Below are 13,368 nucleotides of genomic sequence, written 5' to 3' on the forward strand. Positions count from 1 at the left end.
TTAGAAAACTCAGCAGCATTTTAGTATGTTAGCTTCACTAAGAAGCACATTAGTGAATATACACTTTAGCATGTACATTTTTGCAGAATCGCATTGTAAAATTAAAATGTGGAAGGGTGGTTGGTTTTCGGAATGCATATTGTTTCACAGAGTGTGATTAGTTTTGCCTTCAGATGCAAACTGAATCCAATTTCTCCCTCTTCCCGAAGTCTTAAGTGAACAGGTACCTCCTGAGTCTGAAACGGACAGGTGTTGCTAGCTCAAAGTCTCTTATTTGAGATAGCAACTGCTGGGAACTTTCTCCATCCCAAGTTCTGTAAGGAGGGTGATGAAAATTAGCTGGGAAACTGGATTTCCATGTTAGGGTGCTGCTAGAGGGTGACCCTTTGGGTCATTTCCATGAACCCTCCCTGTTGTAAAATGTAAAAATTAGAAAGTTTTATTTTGCTTACAGAGTGTCTGGGGGCACTGCAGATAGGCAAGACCTCAGCAATCCAGCATCTTACAGTAATTTGCCCAGATGCATCTATGCATCTAAAAGGCCCTTTACAGTGGTAGTTCCTCAGTTGTGGAATGACCCCCCTAGTGCAGTGTACCTGTCTCCATTATTACCAACTTCCAGGAGGAATCTGAAAACAGTCCTGTTTACCCAGGCATTTGGTGGCTGAAGAATACTATTCCTGGCAACCTCGAGATCATTGATTGGAAGCATGTTTTTAATTGTAACTGCTTTGAGATGTTTTTAACTGCAATTACAGATAGGTAGCCGTGTTGGTCTGCCATAGTCATAACAAAAATTTTTTTTCCTTCCAGTAGCACCTTAAAGACCAACTAAGTTCTTGGTATGAGCTTTCGTGTGCATGCACACTTCTTCAGATACACTGAAACAGAAGATGCCAGATCCTTCTATATAGTAATACCCCTCCCCACCTTCTCACTATATAGAAGGATCTGGCATCTTCTCTTTCAGTGTATCTGAAGAAGTGTGCATGCACACGAAAGCTCATACCAAGAACTAACTTAGTTGGTCTTTAAGGTGCTACTGGGAGGAAAATTTTTTTTTGTTTTAACTGCAATTGTTTTTAGAATGTCATCAACTGTTCTAAAATGTTTTTTGCATTGTTTTTAAATTGTTTATCTGTTTGCCACCCTGGGCTCCTTGGATTGGAAGAGCAGGATATAATTGTAATCAATAAATCGGTGCTTGAATGCAAATTTGTACCATTCGCTTACAGACAGAGTCATCTGTGCATCTTTGCAGTGCTCTTCCTTCCCACAATAAAAGACCTAAAGCGCCAGTTTCCCCCTGTTCTTTCCAGTTCTTCCCTTCATCATCTCCTGTTCTGAAGGTTTCAAACACACCCTTCTATGTTTCTGAAGTCAGCTCCCTGACATGCCCTCACCTCTGAAGCAAGCCAGGTTTGCTCCTCCTCATCTGAACATCAAAGCTGCCATGAAGTTTCAGGTGTCCCTTGTGATCTTCATATTCTGCCTTGATGCAGGTAAGTCTCAGGTGCATCTGGCTGCATGTGCACATTGTGTGATGTGGGAACTGAGTGGGTTGATCTATTGAGAGCACCTCTTGGGCCAAGCCCTGCTAACTTCAGCCAAGCTTGCATAGAGGACAATTCAGGTGGATGGGGACTAAGATGTCTGAAAGATATGCAGCTATACAATATATTGCAATTAATTCTTTAGCCCTCTAGAAGTGGACTTTTGTGGTACTTAGATTACAGGGGAAGGGGCAGAATAGCTTCATCCCCCTTACCCTTTGTGTTGTCTCACTTAGGCTGAAATCCTATATACATTGAAATGAGAGTATGTCCCATTGAACTCCATAGGACTTCCTGTGTCACCAGCTATAGGAGGGGGTCATAAATATGGCTAAAACTTGTGGGCCGGAGAAAGGGGCTATTGGATTTTATTAAGGGCTCCTCTATTCCAGCTCTCCCCACCCCCCAGAAAATTTGAGCTTTCAACTTTAGTTTGCAAAAGCCACAGGAAATTTGTTCGACCACCATATAGCTAACTTTACAATGCAATCATATGCATGTTACTTTTTCTTTTCCAGAAGCAGCACTCACAGTGCTTACTCTCAGATGGTGCATAAGATTGAAGCCGTCATTGAGCTCAGATCCCACCAAGATCAGAGGGGCGGGGTTGAAACATTAGTTGAAGCAGAAGTGGTGGTTGGTTTGCATTGGACTGGTAGGGCAGAAGGCAAGGAGCCCAACAGTAGGTGGCGCTAGAGCCCAATACAGGAAGAGTCAGAGGCAATGACAGGCAGGGGCAACTAAGCCAGCTTTTGCCCATACCTTTCTTCTTCCTTAGAGGAATTTCTTAGAGGAATTTGAGACTAAGGAGGAAGAAACTGACAAGTAGTTCTTACCCAGAGCCCTGAAACTGTCCTCCCTTCCTCCTTACATCCCATTCCTCCAAATGCCACTTTTAACCCAATTCCACCTGCCTCTTCCCCAGTTCCTCCCTTCGCTTTCCCCCCTGTCCACAGAAGACTACAACTGTCACACACGCAGGGACCTTTCTTCCTCTCCAAGTCACTTAATACAGATATGGATCCCCCTACTTTTTCTTCCCGCCCCTCTTCCTTCCCCCACTTTTAGAACCTTGGGAGACAGCCCATGAAAACAGGGTGAAGACAGACTGGTGCAAATATAGTATAAAGAGAAATATATCTGTTCAGATGGCACAAGCTTATTCCGCGATGAAATCGGTTAACTATATGAACAAACTGCTACTAGCTGTTCTTATGACTTAGAATCTCAAAAGCTGGAAGTGGCCTCTCTGGGCCTCTGAGAGGGTCTCTGCATCCCCAGCGCAGGTTAAGGTAGCATGGAAAAAGCAGACATTATCTTTGTGTCTTTCTCCAGCTGACAGCTTGACATGCCAGAAGTGCTTGAGCAAGAACGGGAAGTGTGCAAAGAACGAAGTGGAGGTTTGTGAGCAGTCTCAAGACGCTTGCTTCATTGAGACCAAGGACTACGCTGGTTGTAAGTGCATACCCTCCAACATTCCTCCAATGAAAATAGGGATGTCCCCTTCCATAATAATAATAATAATAATAATAATAATAATAGTAATAATTTTATTATTTATACCCCACCCACCTGACTGGGTTGCTCCAGGTGCTCTGGGCAGATTTCAATATATAAACATAATAATAAAATGTTAAACATTACAAAAAAAACCTACCCTAGACAGGGCTGCCTTCTAAAGGTTGTATAGAAGAGTTTGGATTTGATATCCTGCTTTATCACTATCCTAAGGAGTCTCAAAGCGACTAACATTCTCCTTTCCCTTCCTCCCCCACAACAAACACTCTGTGAGGTGAGTGGGGCTGAGAGACTTCAGAGAAGTCTGACTGGCCCAAGGTCACCCAGCAGCTGCATGTGGAGGAGCGGGGAAGTGAACCTGGTTCCCCAGATTACGAGTCTACTGCTCTTAACCACTACACCACACTGGCTCTTGGCTTGGGGATTGCATAACCCCATATCCTCCACCATTCCTCCGATGAAAATAAGGACATCCTAAGAAAAAGAGGGACATTTGGGTACCAAATAGGAAACCGGGACGGCTTCTATAAATCTGGGACTGTCCCTGGAAAATAGGGACAGGTGGACACTGTTATTCAGACAGTGGCAGGAGATCAGAAGTGCATTAGCGACCATTTGATTGGGGCTCATGCCTCTCTATGGACATTCCTCAAAATTTAACAAGAGGCAGCAGCTGGCCAACGTCTGGTGAGGAAATGGGGTTGGGCAAGATGCTCTGCATTGCTCCAGGATCATTGATGGTTGGAAGCAGCAGGCCTCTGAGCATCTGTCATGGAAGGATATAGAGCAGCAGTAGGGAATCTCAGCCCCAGGGGGTGAATGTGACTCTCCTACTCTCTCTGTTTGGCTCTTGCAACTGTTCTCAGGCTACAGCCCTTCAAGATTATGCTTGAGTGTGTCTGCCTTGCTGGAATGTGTCCTTGGACCCTGATAATGCTTCCTTGGGTGAAGGACAACGAAGGGTGTGTGAATGCATGCAGAAACTTGCCTACTGTACAAAGGTGAAATTTGCCTTTGCTTCTGCACTCACTTTTGCCTCTCACCCGATCCACCGCTGGCATGTGACCTGTGGAAGGTTACCAAGAATGTGGTCCTCTGGCTGACACAGCTTAGTCCCATAATTCAAGCATTTCCCATAGTTTAAATACTTGCTATAACGTAAAAAATCTCTGTACAGTGGTACCTCTGGTTAAGAACTTAATTTGTTCTGGAGGTCCGTTCTTAACCTGAAACTGTTCTTAACCTGAGGTACCACTTTAGCTAATGGGGCCTCCCACTGCCTCACAATTTCTGTTCTCATCCTGAAGCAAAGTTCTTAACCCGAGGTACTATTTCTGAGTTAGTGGAGTCTGTAACCTGAAGTATCTGTAACCTGAAACATCTGTAACCTGAGGTACCACTGTACTTTAATTAAAGTACATCTCACCACAGAGGTGAAAACTGACCAGGGGACCTGTGCACCTGCCAGTCTGCTCACCAGCAGTGGGAAATTTCAAGGCCCCACTTCTTCTTCTTCTTTGAGTTTATTTACAAAATTATTTACACTGGACCTGGACCAGGCATAACATCCTTTGCAAATCTAATATGACACTTGCAATAGCACCCTATGCTGGAAATGGCTTAACTCTTTTGTTTGATCTTTTTTTTGCAGTGGATGCAGGAACGGTGAAACTGGGCTGTGGCGACTCAAATTTGTGCCGCCGCTATCATAAAGGGAACAGGGGATCTTTAAGCTGGTCAATGATTTGTTGCTCCTTTGATCTATGCCAGCCTCTGACACGTGATGGTATGTGGTACAGAAATGGTGCATGCCCATGTTGATGTGATCTGAATTTAGCCGTGAGGCTATGTTGGGGGCAGTGATAAACACTTTCATGAAAACATCACCTCAGTGCTTTGCCAGTGAATAATAATAATAATAATAATAATAATAATAATAATAATAAATAAGCCTATTCAACTAATTAGTCCCGCTAGTGAACGTCCATGCAAGAACTTCTGCTAGCAGAGTGGGGCTTCCCTCTCCTTTTCCTTGGTGTGCTGCCTGAAATTGGCTTGCAATCTGTGGGGGGCACAATAGTATTCAGGGGCAGGAGAGGGAATAATGTTCTGTCACAGTGTTTCTCAGCCTGTGGGTCCCCAGATGTTGTTGGACTACAACTCCCATCATTCCTAGCCAGCATGACCAGTGGTCAGGGAAGATGGGAGTTGTAGTCCAACAACATCTGGGGACCCACAGGCTGAGAAACACTGTGTCAGAGCAAGCTGGAATACTTGTGCTGATGGAACATTTTCCCTAATGAATTCCTAATAATAAAACTTCTTCTTCTTCTTCTTCTTCTTCTTCTTCTTCTTCTTCTTCTTCTTCTTCTTCTTCTTCTTCTTCTTCTTCTTCTTCTTCTTCAGCATGTTCTCCTCTTTGCACAAGTGTCTCAAAGTGACAGAGCAAAGCAAGCTATATAGAACATGAAAAACAAAACAATTGAAAGCCAAAACCTATTGCGTTGCATCCAAAGCCAGTCCTACTCTGAGTAGACATGCTGAAATCAACGGAGAACTTGCAACCCAACCCCTCCACCCCCCTAATGTAGGTCTGGCCACCACAGAACAGCTCCCCAAGGAAAAAGAAACCAATCACCAACTGCTGCAAAGAAAAAGGTTAACACTGAAAAGTTATCAGTGTTGGTGCCCGGCAAGCCTTCATGGAGATAGTATTCCACATACTACAGAAAAGGCCCATTTTCTCATCCTCATACATCATCTGCCAGAGGGAACACACAGAGAAGGGCCTCTAATTAGGGGATGTGACAGAGCCGGCCTGCCCATGAAGTAGGGTGAAGAGTCTGCCTCAGGTGGCAGAAGTGCAAGAGGCAGCATTCTGCCTGCCCCACCTCTTCTGCTGCCAAGAGGGAGGTGTTACAGCGTACAGTGTTGCTGCTTATCTTTCCCAGGTGGAATGCTTTGAGGAGCACCCTGGCTCCTGTTGAGTTTGGTGACAGCCAGGGTGTTCCTGCATGCCATGTTGCTGATCAGGTGACCCCTCCCTGGGGCGGGGAGAGCTGAATGGCAATGCTCTGAGGAGTGCTCTGGCTTTTGCCAAGTTTGCTGAGAGCTGGGAGAAGGCGGCAGAAATGGTGGGCATGTGGGTGAGGGGGGCAGTAGGTGGCAATTTCCATTTTGCCTCAGGTGGCAAAATGGACTGGAAACTGATGATCTCTGTCTCTTCCCCCTGCTGCTCACTGTTGCTTCCAACAGTTCACAGAAATGGATCAAAAAATGGTGTGCAGTGTCAAAGCTGCATCGGGAGCGCAGCTGAATGTGGCCACAATGCGCCCACAGAGCCATGCTATGGGAGTGAAGACCAGTGCGTGCAGATCTCCCAGCACCTCCTGCCAGGTATTGCCAAGTGGGTACCAAAGCATTCACAGCGCAAAGGGATAGGAGAGACTAAAGCATCGCTAAGGATGTGATGGTCACTAGCCAATAGGTGCAGGGAAACCTCTGCAACCGCAACCTGCTGCGTAATCACCACTGCAAATGATGCACATGGTGTTGGAAAAACATATTTCTGAGTTGCTCTCCTATGTTTTTAAGACTGTGTGTGTTTTGCAATAAAATGCAATTGCAGAGCTGTTCTTTCTAGGCTGGACAGGCAAAGCACTATGAAAACCTTTAGAGGCAACTGTTCCTTTAATTAAATGCTTTCTGTTTTTTTGTTCTCACCATTTTACTTCTTCCTGCTGGATTCATGATAAATTGCCCCTTCTTAGAGGGCTTCTGTTTCCTGCTTGGTGGGTCGGTAGTTTAATTACCAATTTCCTTGCATATTTTTATACTCCTTTTATAGTGAAAAAGAGCTATTTAGCATAAAAGAAAGGAAAGAAAAAAACAGGAAGCAAATAATCTGCTACTCTCCTCCGCTACAGTGGGGAACGGAAACTGACAAATATGGGGCAATTAAGGGGCAATGCACCACTATCCCATATCCATGCAATGAAATGAGTGGAGCCAGCTAACTGGAAACTTCAAATTACAAGAGACCTTTGCTGAAAGGGGCTTACTTTTGAGGAGGCATAGATGGATCTTGGCCATTGGCATTGCTGGATAATATAGAACTATATTAAGTTCTGTGTGAAATCTGTTTTAATTGCACTTCCAGCTAATTGCAAAAAAGGAACAGGGCCTCAGTGCTAAAGGGCAGTGGATACTGTGGAAGATGTTCCACAGAACAGCAAAATAACACCCACCATGCAAATTTAAACATACACAGTATATGGAGAAGCTGTAATATGTATTTAGTGAGATAATAAATGGAGTTAAAAGTGGAGTGTCCATTGGAATACAATGTACTAGCTGCATTTCTTAAATCCAAAAACGGCCCTGTTTTGTGTGGACATCACTTGATGATTGCTTCTCCAGGTGAAGAAACAGAACCCATCATAAAGGGATGTGGAGGCAGTTCCTTTAAGGACACATTGGTGGCGTACCAGATCGGGAGAGATTTTGCCTTTGTTGAGCAAAAGGTCTGCAGCAGTTCCAACTGCAACAACGGGAGCTTCCCAGGTAAATGACAATCGCCGTGCTCTGATAACCTTCTGTCAGGTAGGTACCGCCTGGGTGTAGGATCCTGCCTGTATGGCAAATAATAACAATCTAGGACACAGTCTGCAGGAAAGTCCCCCAGCACAAGCCCCATGGCAATGAACAGGAGAGCTGCAGGAAAGTCGTCGCGCCTCTTCCAAATTAATATTTTGAAAAATAGGAAATCCACAGAATGTTTAATTTAGGTAAAAATTGTACTCATTTTTCAGAAGATAGAGGTGCTGTCTTGTGCCCAAGATTGAGAGGGTCCAGCGCATGTCACACACTGGTGCGCATTGCATGCACTATTTCTGTAAGGGATGCTTTAGATGAGATTCCTGCATTGCAGGGGGTTGGACTAGATGACCCGTGGGGTCCTTTTCAACTTTACACTTCTGTGGCTTCATGTGTATGATGTTGCATCATCGGGGGGGGGGGGGAGAGTCTGAGTGTTGAGCCCAGCGCAGAGGAGAGGGCCAGCAGAACCCTGCTGGTGCAGCATTGCATAAAACCCATCATTTCTGTAAGTCGCCTTGAGGCATTTTGGAGAAAGGTGACTTAAGAAATTGAATAGATCATCATCACTAAAGTCCCCCCCCCACTTTTTTTACTCTACAGTCATAACTTCCGGACAGCCCAATGGGCTGCAATGCTATACTTGCCAGGAGTCTGGGCATGGGGAGTGCGCTCAGGACAGACTGCAAGTTTTAAATTGCACAGGAGTCATGGATCAGTGCGTACGTGTCATCGACAGAGGTAAGAAAGGGTGCGTATACAGAGGACTGGGAAGTATGCCTGTTGGCCTGATCAGATGCTAAAGAGGGCACAACTCCTTATCTCAAAGAGTTAGAGAGTAGCATGGATCAGAAAAACTGCTGCTAGGAATCCATCCTTTGGGACACACTGCTTGGGGGCCATGTGAAATTACCTTAAACAAGGAGAGTCTCCATACACAGAGGAGGTTATTTGTTACATCTTTGTTCTGGCTTTGATCCATCCCAATCAGTATCTACAGTGGTTCCTCAGTTTTTCATTGTCTTGGAAGCTGAACGTTTCAGTTTTGAACGCCGAAAACCCAGAAGTAAATGCTTCCGTTTTTGAACACTCCTCGGAAGTCGAATGGCTTCCGCTGAGTTTTTTTCTCCATTGAATTTGCAGAATGCCCTTTGCGCCTCGGTTTTCAAACGTTTCAGAAGTCAAACGGTCTTCCGGAATGGATTACGTTCGAAAACCGAGGTACCATTGTGCCAGGAGCAATTAATTCTGCAACACCTCTCCGTCAGGTAGGAAATAATTCCTGACAGAGAGGATGCAGTCAAGTGACCTGTTCTAAGGTGAGGTGCCCCATCGCTTCTCTGTGTGAGTCACTGTTCTTGGTGTCCCTTCTTTTATCGACATCTGAACTTGGTTATTCATGCAGAGACACAAGGAGCCGGGTTCCTTTGAGGACAGGAGATTCTTGCTTTTGTACCACCCACGCCATGGATTTAAAAGTGGTTTTAACAACCAACCCTTTTACTTGGGCCACTCTGGGAATTGTAGTCCTGTGAGGGTGGTAGGAGGGGGGTCTCCTAAAAATTCTCAGTACTGTACCCTTAACAAACTACAGTTCCCTGGATTCTCGGCGGGCGAGGGGAAACCTTGACAGTTAAAGTGTTATAAAAGTGTGGGTAAACAAACATTCTGGAGTCTTCCTTTTTGGGTGGATTAGGTGTGCCTCTCCAACATCAGACATGTAGAAAGCACCAAAGCAAAGGGTTTAGGTTGCCCTGATCCCAGATAAGCCTCCCACAGTGAAGCACGCAGATTCTGGTCAATTTCACGGCCTCTGAAGACATCCTTTTAATTTCACCTCCGTATTGATTTGTGCTCCTGATGCTATCAAGGCGTTTGCACACGCTATCCCGTTTTCAAAAGATTGAGCATTGCATCTGTTTTGGGGAAACCACACTGCTTCATTTCCAATGAGTGCCTACCTCCATAACTATTTATGCCACAAACGTTCTGGTTTATTTTTGTCCTGCTTTGGTTGAGTTTTAAAGCAAGGATGTGGCAGCATTGGGGAAGCATCACAGAGCAAATCCACCACAGATGCACCATCCTTGTGTTAAGAACATGTTGCAGAATACACCTGCAATAAAACATCCTTTTTTTGGAGGGCCCCTCAATTTCTCACTCATTCTTTACTTGTAGGAAATGTCTTAGTATAAGAGGACCATTTCGCCCTCTAGTGTCCATAGGTGGAATGTGATGCAGGTTTTACGCTGCTCTAAAAATCTCCAATTTAGGAGTGGGGAGCCACCAGGTACAGTCGTACCTTGGTTTTCAAACAGCTTAGTTCCTGAATGTTTTGGCTCCCGAACGTCGCAAACCCGGAAGTGACTGCTCCAGTTTGCGAACTATTTTTGGCAGTGAGTAGGGGTACTCTCCTTTTCCTACTCATATTGAAATACTTCTTATGTTATAGATGTAAGAATAATTTATTGTGATCTGATGTAACATATATTACTGTTTTTACTTTTTGGGTGAATTTTTGTTCATTTAAAAGAAAGAAAGAAAGAAAGAAAGAAAGAAAGAAAGAAAGAAAGACTGCCCCTCAATGAGGCCAAAGTTAGATTCACAAAATGTTTAGGGGTATGCGTCCCCCCTCACCCCCCAGAAAAAAACACTGGTTTATGGAAGCCGAGCATCCGTTGGGGCTCCCGAGGCTTCCGATTGGCTGCAGAAGATTCAGAAGCTGCACTTCAGTTTTCGAACGTTTTGGAATTCGAATGGACTTCTGGAACAGATTCCGTTCGACTTCCAAGGTACGACTGTATCTCTATTTGGCCTTCATAGAATCATAGAATTGTAGAGTTGGAAGGGACCACAAGGGTCATATAGTCCAACCCTGCCGCAATGCAGAAATCTTTCTCCTTGTGGGACTCAAACCCACGACCCTGAGGTAAAGAGTTCATGCTCTACAGAACTCTCCATAGGCCACGTCTCTCTCTTTTTTTGCCTGTCCTTGAACTTCGATAATGGAGAGGGTTGTTTAAGTATGGGTAGAAACTAGCCTACACTACAAGGTGAAGCTTCCATTAGTTGCCCTGCCCACTTTCCCCTCTGGCTCCACCCACTGCTGCCATGCGGCCCTCAGAAGATTGCCCAGAAGGGAATGTGGCCCTTGAAAAATCCAAAAAACCTGTCTTCCTTCTTTCCCAGAGAACAGAACTGTGACCCTTCAGAAAGGCTGTGCCACTGAGACCATGTGCAGCAGCTACGAGGATATCTATTCCAAACTGATGGAGCTGGATTCCTTTGTTGAGTGTTGCAAAACTTCCCTCTGCAACCAAGCCGGCGAGCTTTCTGGCCCACAGATGCTACTGATGGTGGCTGCTTCTGCCTGGTGGCTGGCATGGATGGCTTGACCACAATGGCAGCTGTCTGGGTAAGCCTTCAATAAAGGATCGGGCCAGTCTTTGAAGGTTGGTTGCATACATGGGAATAGGTGCTCGCCGGCTGCTGGGGCTCCTGTATCTGCCTGGAAGGAGGTGGCACTGAAGCACTGCTCCCCTACTGTCTATATGCCATGCCAAGACTGGATTACTGCAATGCGCAGCATGTGGGGCTTTCCTTGTGCTTGATCCGGAAGCTGCAGTTAGTGCAGAATGCTGCGGCAAAAGATTAAGACCCTGGTCAAAAGAGGACACCTTTGTCCAGAGGCCTGTAGTAGTTACCAATTTGCTGCTGGGCCACGTTCAAAGAGTTACTATTGGTATATAAAGCCCTTAACAACCTGGGACCAATTTACCTGCGAACAGTCTTACCCCACATATTGCATGCCTGCTTGACTGCTTCAATTACAGATGCCACAAAATATTTGTAAGAAATTGACCTTTTCTTGTGGCAGCATCCCTGCCTATTGACATCAGCCAGCAGCCTTCATTGTACTCTTTTCAGTGTCTGCTAAGAGCCTTTTTGCTTAAGCAAGCCTACCCAGATATGTAGAATGTCAAAGTGTGTTTTAATCTTTTTTTTAGCTCATTGTTGATTTTAATTTTTTTTGGAATATTTTAAATAGCTGTTTTTAATGATAATTTTGTTTTATTTTTTTCCAATTAAGTGGTATGAAAATTTTATGAACTAAATAAACAATAAACAAAACACCCAATGTCGTAATAGGGTGCTTTTGGAGGGGCGGTTCCCACACCTACTGTTCACATGCAATGCCCTTTCTTGGCTAGAGTGGGCATTTGATTTTTAAGAGTCTCATCTTCTCACTGCCTGCATGAGGGACATCCGTGCAGGCTCACAAACACAAGTCTCAAACGTGGTTATGTTAAGGGACACCTCAACAAAAACCAAAGCCTGTAGGTTGGGAAGACAAAATATTACATTTTCCAGGTTCACAATCATTCTCATGCTTTCTGATGGATTCTTCCACACTATATTTCTATTGGATGCTTCTGCACTATGGAAAGGATGGTTTGCTTAACTCTGGATTATTAGAAATCTGGAAAGCTGCTATTCCACAGGCCAAAAGCAGAACAGCAGTGATTGTGTCATCCACATCTAGAAGCACCCACTGTTCAATATTGCCAACAATTAAGAGATTTAGATCCTGATGAAAAAACCCTTCAAGTTGTCAGAGAGGGCCATTCTGAGTGCAGCATTGCTTGCCATCAAGTCCTGTTTTTAGAGAGGCTTCAACCATTCCCCCCCCCCCCCGAGAACTGAAGGCCACTTGAAATAAGGATCACTGGTGGCAGTGTGTACTTTTGCCTCTTATTAAATGGGTTGCGTTAGTTTTTAATTTTGCAGCTCCAAAACCCTGCAAAACCAGTTTCGCCGGAGTGACAGCGAGCCTAAGGAATTATGCATATATATTATGGCAAACGAAACCTGACGGAGACGCCAGCCCAAGAAATTAGTTCTGAAAGTGTTTGTGTGTATGAGGTAAGATATAAGTGTGTGTGTGTGTGTGTGTGCACGCACACACACATAGAGAGACAGGGGTGTGTGTAGAACACGGGAGGTTGCTTATACCAGGAGACAAACCATTGACTCATCTAACTCAGTGTTTTCTATGGCTCTGACTGGCAGCAGTTATCTAGGGCTTCAGGTAAGTGACTTTCCCAACTGCACCTGGAGATGCCAGGAATTGAATTTTGTATGCAAAGTGGATGCTCAGTCACTGAGCTGCAGTCCTTAAATTTCTTAAACATGTGCGTGTGTGTGCATGCACGCGTGCACACACACACACAGAGGTCTGCACCATCCCTACTAACATTTTGCAGTAGAAAATAATTACGACTTGTTTGTGTTATGTTAGCAAGCCAAGAGAAGGATGTGTTCCCATGGGATCCGATGCCAGCTTTTGCCAAAGACCTTCAGAAGCATTAATTTCAAAATAAGCTCACCTACAAACGCACACCTCCCTCCTGTTTAGCGTCTGCTTTGCATGCAGAAGGTCTCAGGTTCAGTCCTTGCCATTTCTCGGGAGGCCTGGGAGAGAATCTTGTCTGAAATCCCAGACAGCTGCTGCAGAATCATCAAGTTATAGAACTGCAGAGTTGGAAGGGACCACGAGGGCCATCTGGTCCAACCGCCTGCAATGCAGGAATCTTTTGCCCAACATGGGGCTTGAACCCACGACGCTGAGATTAAGAGTCTCATTCTCTACTGGCTGATCTATTCCAACATACTAAGCTAGATGGATCAGAAACTTGACTCA

The 13,368-nt window shown here is 44.9% G+C and overlaps 1 protein-coding gene across 2 annotated transcripts; it reads left to right on the top strand.

Annotated features, from left to right (window-relative positions):
• Positions 1-1,370: 1,370 nt before the first annotated feature.
• LOC128418369 (urokinase plasminogen activator surface receptor-like) lies at positions 1,371-11,732 on the top strand. 2 transcript variants are annotated; one of them, XM_053397976.1, is made up of 7 exons: positions 1,371-1,502; positions 2,889-3,008; positions 4,723-4,857; positions 6,327-6,467; positions 7,491-7,634; positions 8,271-8,408; positions 10,857-11,732. In XM_053397976.1, exons 1-7 carry the CDS (start codon positions 1,394-1,396, stop codon positions 11,060-11,062), a joined length of 993 nt encoding a protein of 330 aa, XP_053253951.1. In that variant the 5' UTR covers positions 1,371-1,393; the 3' UTR covers positions 11,063-11,732. The 2 variants fall into 2 exon arrangements, with proteins under 2 accessions (XP_053253951.1, XP_053253952.1); XM_053397977.1 differs by lacking the exon at positions 6,327-6,467.
• Positions 11,733-13,368: the final 1,636 nt, after the last annotated feature.

The sequence above is a fragment of the Podarcis raffonei genome, chromosome 8, assembly GCF_027172205.1.
Source record: "Podarcis raffonei isolate rPodRaf1 chromosome 8, rPodRaf1.pri, whole genome shotgun sequence".
Classification (NCBI taxonomy): Eukaryota; Metazoa; Chordata; class Lepidosauria; order Squamata; family Lacertidae; genus Podarcis; species Podarcis raffonei.